The sequence below is a fragment of the Grammomys surdaster genome, unplaced genomic scaffold (genome assembly GCF_004785775.1).
Source record: "Grammomys surdaster isolate TR1022 unplaced genomic scaffold, NIH_TR_1.0 373, whole genome shotgun sequence".
Taxonomy (NCBI): Eukaryota; Metazoa; Chordata; class Mammalia; order Rodentia; family Muridae; genus Grammomys; species Grammomys surdaster.
Genome location: NW_021604792.1, coordinates 262,407 through 274,514, shown reverse-complemented (window position 1 = coordinate 274,514; position 12,108 = coordinate 262,407). Strand labels below are relative to the sequence as shown.

Genomic DNA, 12,108 nt, shown 5'->3' with positions numbered 1-12,108 from the left:
CCATAAGCTGTCTTTGGTTGTGGTGTTTATCATGACAGCAGAAAAGTGACTAATATATGGGGAAAGAAAAGTCAGGCAAAGAAGATAAATCAAGGACAGAATTATGGGGAATTCCAGTCTAAAGACTAAAAGTACAGGGTGTTGAGGTAAAGAAAAATATCAAGGAAGAGGAGCCCTCTAAAACTCAAGTGAGGAAGAAAGACCAAAGAAAAACATGTGACCAATGGTAGCAATGCAACTATATTTATAACTGTATTATTAGGTAATTAAATTCAGATATAAAAGTTGATCACCTCATTCATTAATGCAAATGTCATTGGTGTTATTGATGGAAATGATTCTGATTTATTAGAAAAAAATGGAGGAAAGAAAGTTGAGAGCTCTATACTCAAGCTAAAGATTAGAAGAAGCAGGGATGGCTCCTCTACAAGGCCAAGAAGGTGGAAGACAGTCATTATTAAAGGCTTTAAGGGTAGATGATAGATAGAGAAGTAGTGGACTGTGATATTTATTCTGCCCCTTTGTCACTATTTCATCAGTGAATGCCCTCAATTAGGCCACTAGCTAAAGTTTGGGGCTTGGGGGAAATATTAGAGAAGTTATTTAAGAAAGAGGGAAGATGATTGGATCATTAAAGTGTATTCTATTTAACAATTCTTCTGCTGTCCAGTTAAATTAGTGTCGATAAATACAAAATCAACCCTGAGGGCATGTTAATGAATGGTTCTCCATTTTCAAGAGTGTGGGTATAAAAGTGGAATAAACAAAAAGTTGGATGCAAGTCCATGAAATTTGCCAAGAAAGAACAACAAACAGAAAAAGGGACAGGAGAAGTAAGGGCATCCAGGAGGCAGTGAGTAACAAGTACTGGAAGCTACTGAGGTAGGGATGGGCATGAGACAATGGGTGTTCTGGGGAAATTGCAACTGCCTCATTGCAACCCTGTGCTGTGTTTCTAATCTTCTGTTTCTCTGAGTGAACCCTCCCTTGAGAAGAGGAGTTTAGCAGGTGAAATCAAGTTAAAAATTCCCAAAGATCTCAGTAGAGTTTCAAGAACAGAAGGAAGAATCTTAGGAGATACCATGGCCAAGTGCTTAGCTTGACTAAGCATTTTAGAGTAAAGGGATCCCAAAGTGTGACCAGTTTCTTTCTTGTCTAAAAGCTAGAAATGCCCTGGGTTGCATCTGCAGCCTTGTTCATGCCAGAGATCAGAACGCTAGAATCATCTAACTCAAAAACACCTGGTTCTGCTGGGGCCAGAGATTGGAGATGCCAGAAAGGGGTGAGATGTTTCCTTATCTCTCTTCTCTTAAAGTATGCTTCCTGGAACCCATACTAAGAATTGTCCTGAAACTGAGAATTACCTCCATACCTAAAATGGAAACTGGACCAACCAGGACAAGTTCATCTCTACCTTGTCTTTCTCCACCTATGATATCCTTATTAACTCCAAGGCAATTACCTGGAACACCCAGTGTCTCAGTTCCATTTGTTCCAGGAAAAAAAAAATTATATATATATATATATATATATATATATATATATATATATATATGATCTGCCTTCTTTCTCTCTCTTAAGATACCTCTAATAAGATACATCTCTAAAACCAAGCTTCTGTATTCTATGGATTTCAATTTTCAGATGCATAAAACAGACACTCAAAACCACTGACTTCTAGTGGCCTTGGTAGCCATAGAGTTTCTAGGCCCCTATTTCCCTAAGAAAACACAGGAGTCAAGAAGGCTCCTCTGTTTTCAAAGACAGTCTGACTGTTTCCATATCAACAACAGAGGTAGAGATTACCTCCAAGACCCCAGTTCACCACAAAAGGCCAAAGATCCTCAGCTGACCCCAGGAAGTGGAAAAGACAAGGAAGGCTCCTCCTCTGCAGTTCTGAGATGAGCTTAACCCTACCCACCCCTTGAAAACACTGTTCTGGATAGTTTTATGTCAACTTGACACAAGCTAGAGTCATCTGAAAAGCAGGTAACTCAATTAAGAAAATGCCTCTATAAGATCAAGCTGTAGGGCATTTTCTTAATTGGTAATTGATGTTGGAAGGCCCAGCCCTTTGTAGGTGATGTCACTCCTGGGCTGGAGGTCCTGAGTTCTGTAAAAAAGGAGGCTGGGCAAGACATGAGGAGTAAACCAGTAAGCAACACCTCCATGGCCTCTGTATCAGCCCCTCCCTCCAGAATCTTGCTCTGTCCTGAATTCCTTAGATGATAAACAGAGATATGGAAATGTAAGCCAAATAAACCTTTGGTCCCAAAGTAGCCTTGGTCATGATGTTTCATCAAAGCAGCAGTAACACTAAGACACACATACACACACACACACACACACACAGAGAGAGAGAGAGAGAGAGAGAGAGAGAGAGACAGAGAGACAGAGAGACAGAGAGAGAGACAGAGAGAGACACACAGAGAGAGACAGAGAAAGAGAAAAACAGAAAAACAGAGACAGAAAGAAGAGTCTGAGAAAGAGATGGGGGAGACAGAGAGAGGGGAGTGAGACAGAGGAGAGAGAAAGAAAGACAGAGAGATGGAGAGACACAGAAAGAGAAAAACAGAGAGACAGAGAGGAGAGAATGAGAAAGAGATGTGGAGAGAGAGAGAGAGAGATACAGAGAGAGAGAGAGAGAGAGAGAGAGAGAGAGAGAGAGAGAGAGAGAGTTTGGCTCCTGCCCTCTGTCACTATAGCACTAGGGAGGGATGAGACTTTGGTTTCTCAGCTCAGTGACAGAGTTGAGTGACTGGGACAGAGACGCTCTGAGTCTTTGTTGACCTCTGATCTACTTGAAGTGTCTTAAATTTGTCTACTTTACATTTGTTTTCCTGGGAAATTTTACATGGCACAGATGTATCAAATCAAATAAATCCAATTATTAAGATATCATACATACAGTTTTACCAAACATAAAGATCAGAGCAACTTTGCATACTAATGAGATACTTGTTTTACATAAAAAATTAAGTTTCAGTTAAATATTTGATACTTCAGGGTTGAAAGCATATTCAGAAGTTTCCAGAACTGAATCAACCTTAGGACAGCCCTTCTGGAGCTCCTTAGTGAAGGACGTACCAAGGTGGTTTCAAAGCACAGAGACCAAGTAATTTACACCAGAAACACAAAGGATGGAGATGTACCAGCTGCTAGTGAAGACACGTGAACGGGTTCAATCAGCTGAATGATGTGTTTTATAAAAAGATAGAGAGGGGATATGTTTTGGTGGATGTGTAGTCAGGTATGGGGGAAGGGGGTGCCTCTGTGGGCCCATGCTGAGGTATCCCTTCCCCCTGAGGACCAGCCACACGATGGTATAGTATAGAATGGAGTCTACTCAGGGCATGGGGAAGGGAATTGAGAGGGTAGTAGAGACAGAGAAAGGCATAGAGAGAGAGGGAGGGGGAGGGAAGGAGGGAAAGAGAGAGAGAGAGAGAGACAGAGACAGAGAGACAGAGACAGAGAGACAGAGACAGACAGAGAGAGAGAGAGAGAGAAAGACAGAGAGACAGAGAGAGACAGACAGATACACACACACACACACACACAGAGAGAGAGAGAGAGAGAGAGAGAGAGAGAGAGAGAGAGAGAGAGAGAGAGCAGAGAAGAGCAGTAGGGAAGTAGAGGCCGGCCATGAGCACATGGAAAGAGAGGGGACAAAGGGAATGGGGAGAGAGCAAGAGGAAGAAGGTAAGAGCAAGAGAGAGCAGCAGAGGGGCCAAGCAACCTTTTTGGAAGTGAGTCAGGCATACCTGGCTGTTGCCAGGTAACTGTGGGGCAGAGTTTAGACAGAATGCTAACACTGAACACTTGGGAAAATAAATCTTTATTAAATAAAAAATAATAAATAAATAAGTAAATAAGCAAGCAGAAAACTTAGCTCTACAGTTAAAACCCTGCAGGTGAATAACATGAAATTTCTTGGAATCTGAGCCTATGTTTCAGACACTGTTTGTGGGCACTGTGAGCGACACAGGCATGTTCAAGGCCAAGTGGATGTATGGTCTATTCAGAACCCAGGCTGTGGTGGAGTCTCACGATACAACACAGCTGAACTCTACCACAAACACCTCACATTTCGTACTCATTTGATTTTGAATTAACTCTGACTGCTACATATCCAGAAACTTTGTACACTTGGCACATTTTTGTGACCCCCTTACTTAGGTAGGCGACCCCATTTGGGGGTCACAGTGCAGAGTTTAAGGAGTGGGGATTTAGAATTCGAAGATAAGAATGACAGCGATGTAATATACAATTCAAACAAGGCTGTGTTCCAGAATCCCTAAGGAACATGTAAATGATAGCTACATTCTACGTAGTCTTGTTGACGGTGGGTTGTATAAGGAAAGGAGTTGTGTTAGAGACTTATTTGAAAAACACTGAAATAGTCCAAATTACACAAAAATGGAAAGACTATGTTTTATTTGGTTTGGTAAAGATAAACAAGTCCTTTATCGTTTTGATTGGTATGCAGCAAAGGTGGAACCCTTTGATAGCCAGTGACCACTTACGGACATGTTGAAAAGTTTAACACAAAGATATTTGATCTCTGCTTCTGATGGCAAGGCCCAACTTGATTTTTAAATTAAAGGGTTTGGTCTTACAAGAGTCTACATTACAGTGCTTCCTTTTATTATTGTTTGTTTGTTTTGTTTTATTTTCTTAAAACAGTCTTTGGCTGGCTTTGAACTCACAGAGATAGATCTGCCTTTTCCTCTTCAGTGGTGGGGTTAAATTCAACACCCACACCTAGCCCTTTGCTTCTTTGTAAAGTTTAAGATAATTCCAAGTTTCTTTCCCTCTTCTTTTATCTTTTGCAGTAAAACGTACTCATAAAAATATTGGTTAATAGAGCTATGGAGATGGTTTAGTGGTTACGAGCACTTGCTGTTCCTACAGAAGGTTGTTGTTCAGTTCCCAGTACCCATACAGCAGCTCACAACCATGTAGGACTCCAGTTTCACGGCATCCAGCACTGTTTCTGGACTAGGCAGTTATATATGCATGTGGTCCAAATAAACTCATAGGCACACATACACATAAAAACAAAAGTAAAATCTAAACAGCTGATTACTCATCAGAACCACCTTGAAAGCTGGAGTTACATCTGTGATAAAGGCACTGTCTGATCATTTTGGACTTTTGTTCGGAGTAGATATGACATCTTTAATTTTTGGACTATCCCTGGAAATCTCATTGTGAATAAGAAATAGATAGTTCAATTGCAGAACATGTTGAGATTAGGTGCCCTGCTCAGAGTCACAGCCCTGGAAGACTAATTGAACCTTGGAGAATCCTGGTGACAAACTTACTTACTGATGGAATCAAAATGGAAAAAAAGTATTAATATTTCTCAAATCCTCTAAAATCATTCTCTTTGGAAAAGATTTGGTTTGACTTGTTTCTCAGAGCAAAGTTTTCTCTTTTCTTAGACTTAGGTAGTGTAAGTAACTGAATGCCAAAAATCCAATTGCTATTTTGTCAAATTTCAAGGCTCATAGGGTGTGTGGAAGCTATTGATTTTTTTTTTCTTTGAAAATGAACTCCCCCTGGAAGGATCCTGCAGAGCTTTGATCCTGACCTGAAAGTATTCCTGGAGATTCTAGAATCCCAATGGTAAGGGAAACAAAGCAGGGAACTGGCCCAAGATATTTTTTTTTAAATAATAGCAAACAAATAAATACAACACAACAAGGCAGGCCCCTTGATGTCCCTTAGGACTGGCTGGCTGGAAGACTGATTGGAAGGAGAAGGGGAGGGGGTCTTTGTTACAAACTTCCTTCCCTGCCCTGGCTTCTGTTTCCTCATCCCCACCCCCTGTGGAGTTGTGTTTTCTGGGATCAGCAAGTAAAAAGCACAAGTGGTCTTTTCATTTTTTTTCTGTTCTTCTATAAACAAAGCTTTATCACGTGTGGCCTTAAACTTGCTGCAAATTGCAAAGAAATGGCTCAAAGGCTCCAGCTCTTTCCGTGCCCTGGGAGCTGAGATGCAGGGCAGTGCCCTTGCCAGGGTGCCCAATTCCTTGCAGACTGCCAGAAAAAAAGAGGCCAACTGGAAAGGCGAAAGAGAAAGATTGCCTAGGGGCGAGATCAGATCCTTAGTCTTTTCTTTCCTTTAATCTGTCGTGTCTGTGCCCACCAGCTCTCTTGACTTGCCAGAACTATTCACAACTGCTGTGAGATGCTGCCTCAGTTTCCTCTTTCAGGCTGAGCTCTGTGATCGAGGTTCTTCCTGAACATTCTGAAAGGAACTGGACAGTTTTGACTTCTACCTCCAGGTAGGATTTGGCTCTTCTTCTTGTCTGTCTGTCTGTCTGTCTGTCTGTCTGTCTGTCTGTCTCTATCTATCTATCTATCTATCTATCTATCTATCTATCTATCTATCCATTTGCTTTTAATTGTGTGAGCATTACGCCTTGCTCTCCCAGAATAGACATTGATAATTTGACACTAATTTCTGCAAGACTTAGCTTATCTATGGCACTTCAGTAAAAGTCAATGGCTTCCCTTGTTAGCTGGGTGAAATAGGAGAGGAGTCTGGTTAAAGAAAACAGATAAACTCAGATCTGCTTTCAGATTTAGGCTTTGTTACTCATTAGTTGGGTAGTTTCTGTCAGATTGCTTAACTGCTGTGAACTAAATCATTTTATAAGTCGAGATGATGATGTTGAAGTTTTGGGATTATTTAAAAGTTACAATATATGCATATACCACACTGAATAGAGATCCTGTTTATGACATGTGAATTTGATACTAAAATCATTTGTAGTTAGGGGTGGGAGATCAGAATTCTGTGTAAGACACATTGCTCCTCATGAAGAACCACAGGTTATTTTTAAGACTTCTGGAAAAGAAGTCTCTCAGAGTCAGAACACCTGGCTGGTACAGAGCTGTTCAAGGAGGGAGGTTGGTCATAAGTACTTCTCTGAGCTGCCCTAGAACAGCCCAAGTAGATTGGTTGCATCTCCATCACTGGTTCAGAGCACAGAGCCTGTGTGCAACCGTGTGCCTCAACTTTACCTATTTATCTCAGCTACCTGTGCTCCTTTAAAGACTAGATTCGCAAACCAACTCCTGTGAACAGAGAAAACCTACCAGCTTGGCGTGTTTGCTTTACAATCTGGAATCTGTTATACCTTAACCTAGGATATTGAATGAAAAGTTTGTCATCTGCCTTTTTAATATTTAGTTTTAATTTTTGGAAAAATAGACTCAAGTGAACCAAGAGATAAAGGATATAGCAAGTGTGTATTTCTCAAAACTGCGCTCTGGTCCTACTATACAAATGCAGATGAAGAGAAGTGAGCTTTGGCTTTGACCATGGATTTGGCTTTGACCCTGTTCATGTCATTGCACATTTCTCTCCATCCTTTCAAAGAAATAAGCAGCTCACAATGCCCATGAGCTGGAGCCTCTTTGGAATTATTGCAGGCATGCCGATTTGGATATTTGGCGTTAAGATGCAGTTCAGTTTCTGCAAAACTATGTAGCGTCATTTTTTTAAAGTGTTACTTTGTCATATCACAACATCAACCCAGATCAGGAAATCTGGCCATTGTTCCCAGTAGAATGACTGTGTAATACCTCCAAATATAAGAAAATAGCATACTGAAACATCTTGAATTTTTAAATTATTTTCAGCATTGTTACTGTATGGCACAAACATCTTACAGTCAAGCCATTTGCTCTCTTAAAGAAAGATTTAGTCTGAGTGTTGTAGGCCATTATTGAACATTTATTTGCATATTCTGCTTAACAGCTTTAAAATCATGTCTAGCAGGAAATAGTATGTCAATGACCCCTTAGGAAGGTCAATTTTAATTATATCATGTTTGAAAAGGATCACATTTTAAAGTATAAATTTATTATTACTGTTGTTGTTTTTAAAAATCGTTCTGGCCTATATGCTTTTATGTAGTGATATTTTTAGGTTTGCTGAAACTTTGATTCTCTGCGTGTAAGTTCATTTCTTATTATAGATACCGTTCCTTGCACTGTTGTAAAAATAAACTCATCTTGTCTCTGTTTGATTTCTATAACTATATTTACTTCTTCGTCTTACCTTTCAATGGCTTCTAAGATTTCATTGTGAGGCATCACCATAATCTGCTGGCCATTTAGATCATTTGGCTATTTGGATATTTTTTGTCCTAAGCAATGACTCTTTCTAGATGTTCTACTTCAGGTGCTAGGTAGACTTGTTGGAAAGAGAGCTACTGAACACTGCAGAAGCCTGCATTTCTCAAATAGCATTTTGATTGTTCTTTCAACGCATTATTTTGGTAAACTAGTCTTAGTATTTGTATAAAGTTTGTATCACAGACTGGTAGCAGTTTTTCTTGGAGTTCTGATTTTGTTTCTGTTGCTGTTGTTTTATTGTTGTTATTGTTCATGATTTTTTCAATCAGAAATAGATGTTGGATGATATTAATTAGCAATATTATTCAATTGCTACTTTTTAGAGTAATCCCAATTTGAAATATTGAGCTGTCAATTTGAATTTGGTAATATTTTAGGGTAGTTTATAATCTATAGGTTTGTTATGAAGTTTCTCTCTTTTTGCTGTCCTCATGAGATTTTATAATGAAGGTCACTTTAGTTTGTATGAAATAAACAATGACAGTGAATCCATTTCATTCTCTGCTTGCTTTCCTTAAAAGGGATTTCTTGATTAAAGCAGTCCTGCCATTTCATCCGTCCTTAGTGCCTATGCTTTGGTATATGATTGGAAAGTGTACTGTTCTCCTCTTCATTGTCTGGTTTTCTCTTCTGGACTATGTCAATACAGGTATTATTTACTGAAACTGTCTTCATTTTGTCAACATTTTATACTTATCTGTATATTTTATACATAATTTTGGTCTTGCTAAATAAGCATATATATATATATATATATATATATATATATATATATATATACATGTACATATACACATACACACACATACATATATATATGCTTATTTTTTCTTGTAAATGCTCACTTCATTTTTTTGTTAATTAATTATTTTATTTATTTATATCCTAAACGTCCCTTCTGAGTCTCCCTTGCAATGTTCTTCCCCATATCCCCTCCCCTTTTCCTCTGAGAGGGAGCCCCCACCCAGGATCCTTGCACCCTGGGCATCAAGTCCCTACAGAATTAGGCTCATCCTCTCCCACTGAGGGCAGACCAAGCAGTCCTCTGCTACACATGTGCTGCTGGCCTCAGACCAGCCTGTGTATGCTCTTTGGTTGGTGGCTCAATCTCTGGGAGTTCCCAGGGGTCCAGGTTAGTTGACACTGTTGGTCTTCCTGTGGGGTTCTTAACCTTTTTAGTTCCTTCAGTCCTTCCTGTAACTCTTCCCATAGGGGCACCCGACCTCTGTCCAATACTTGGCTGTGGGTATCTGCATATGTCTCAGTTAGCTGTTGGTAGAACCTCTCAGAGGACAATCATGCTAGGCTCCTGTCTTCATGTACAACATCAGCAATAGTGTCAGGGATTTGTGCCCACCCATGGGATAGATCCCAAGTTGGGCTGGTCACTGGTTGGCTAGTTCTTTAGTCTATGTCCTATTTTTGTTCCTTCATTTCTTTGAGACAGGAACAATTTTGAGTTCAAAGTTTTGTAGGTAGTTTGGTGTCCCCATCCTTCCACTGGGAGCCCTATCTAACTACTGGAGGTGGTTTCTTCAGGTTCCATCTCCCCACTGCTGGGCATTTCAGTTACGATCACTCACATTGAGTCCTGGGAGCCTCCCCCAGCCCAGATCTCTGGGATTTCCTAGAGATTCAACTACCCCTCAACCTTAGAAGCTATATATTTCCATACATTCCCCTGGCCCTCTGGGTCTCTCTCCTATCTCTTGCCATATCTGATCCTTCCCCCCGATTCCCTCCCACTCCCCTCTACAATTCTGAAAATTTATGCTCCAAATGCAAGAGCACCAACATTCCTAAAAGTAACCATACTGAGGTTCAAAACACACATTGAACCCCACACATTAATAGTGGGAGACTTCAACACCACACTCTCACCAATGGACAGGTCATCAAAACATAAACTAAACAGAGACACGGTGAAACTAATAGAGGTTTTGAACCAAATGGATTTAACAGATATCTACAGAACATTTCACCTCCATACAAAAGACTATACCTTCCTATGGAAACTTCTCCAAAACTGACCATAATCAGACATAAAACAAGCTCCAAGAGATACAAGAAAGTTGAAATAATCCCTTGCATCTTATCAGAGAACCACCGACTAAGGCTAGTCTTCAATAACAGAAACAACAGAAAGTCTACATACTCATGGAAACTGAACACCTCTCCACTCTATGATAACTTGGTCAGGGAAGAAATAAGAAAGTAAAGACTTTATAGATCAATGAAATGAAGGCATAACATACTCAAACTTATGGGACACAATGAAAGCAGTGTTAAGAGGAAAAATTCACAGCACTAAGTGCCTTCATAAAGATATTGGAGAGATCTTGTATTTAACAGCACACCTGAAAGCTCCAGAATAAAAAGAACCAAACACACCCAAGAGGAGTAGGTGGTGGGAAATAGTCAAACTCAGGGCTAACTAATTAGAAACAAAGAGAACAATACAAAGAATCAAGAAAACCAAGAGCTGGTTCTTTGAGAAAATCAACAAGACAAATATTTATTTATGTTTTATCCGTATTTTTCATCAAGAGTAATGTTAATTATTTTAATTGGTTTGATATTTTTGGTTCTTTCATTCCCTTTCATTTGCTCGTTTTTAAAAACTTAAAATTAAGCATGTTTATAAAATCAGATATTCTTATAGCCTTTTAAAAAAGACCCTGTCCCTCCCTTTTAAGCCCCACTCATTTCCCATAAAATAAAAAATAAAGACAGCATACACATGAACAGAACAATTTTAAATTCTACCACATGCTTGAAAATTTACTCCAAATATTATTTCTCTAGTCAATGTAATGAGTATTAGAAGATATCCCTTTTTGTGTACAAGTGGGGAGTCTTGTAACCAACGGGGACAGCCATGCTGTTTTAATTTTTGAGTCCTGTGGCCTGCATTAAATTATTAGACAGACTCTGGTTCATGTAGATAGCTAACAACGAGTAGCACAGGATGTGTAAATATTAATGTGAACAGGGAGAAATAGGGTCAGATGGTGCAAAACTGTTACGAGTTTGGTCAGGGGGAACAGAGAAGGGAGGGTGGGAATTAAGCAGGGGAAGTGTTTTCCTTCCTCTAAGGCAAACCTCAGTCTGCACTTTCATCTGAATTCAATCCAGACACCAGACGTTTATCGTTCACATTCCTTCCCCATTAGCCAAATGGTACACAAAGTGGACCTCTTCCTTTTTGCTTCACTTGGAGCTTCACTTCTGTGCCAGAGGAATGCTAAGGTGCTTTGGGGATCTGTGATGTTGTCAGCCTCTGCTATTCATGTCTTGGAAGCCGTAATACTAATGAATCAATATTCAAGAGGTTGGGTTTCTCTTCCCCTTCCTGCTCGCGCCCAGTTTAATCTGGCAAGACCACAAAGTCAGCAAAATTCTGCTTCGTTATTTATTCCAAAGGCAACATGGAAATTTATTCTTTGCTATAATGAGGCCCGAAGTGAAAAGATCGAGAAAGAACGCTGGCTGTAGGGTCTTAATGGTAGGATTTGTTAATCAAATATCCTGTCTGATTTTAATTGAAAAATGTTGCCAACTTAATGTGGTAATTGGAGATAGCGAAGCTTTAAATTATCCCTATAGAGCCGTAGTCTACTGTGAACCGGAAACATCTAAAAATCATGCGGAGCGGAAATAAATTGCTGTTTCCTTTTAAAATCAACTTTGACAGGCTGGGATAAGAAACATTTTCATAATGGACACCTCATCCAAAGAAAACGCCCATTTGTTCCACAAAAATTCAGCGCAACCTGCCGGAGGGCCATCTTTTAAAGAGGGATATCCGTCCACAGAGGAAGCAAGGCCATGCTGTGGAAAACTCAAGGTAGAGGAGTTGGGTATAATTTACAAGCTTGATTTTCTTTCCAGACAAATGAAGCTACAACAGGAATTGCTTTCTTCTCTTCTCCTCTCCTCTCCTCTCCTCTCCTCTCCT

At 39.8% G+C, this 12,108-nt stretch overlaps 1 protein-coding gene across 2 annotated transcripts in view; it reads left to right on the top strand.

The window, feature by feature from the left end:
- Positions 1-5,899: 5,899 nt before the first annotated feature.
- Slco1c1 (solute carrier organic anion transporter family member 1C1) overlaps positions 5,900-12,108 on the top strand; it is a 42,073-nt gene continuing 35,864 nt past the window's right edge. For both annotated transcript variants that reach the window (XM_028781030.1, XM_028781029.1), the window contains exons 1-2: positions 5,900-6,289; positions 11,845-11,997. In XM_028781030.1, the coding sequence (XP_028636863.1) occupies positions 11,869-11,997 (129 nt within the window). In that variant the 5' untranslated portion in view covers positions 5,900-6,289; positions 11,845-11,868. The remainder of the gene's footprint in view (positions 6,290-11,844; positions 11,998-12,108) is intronic.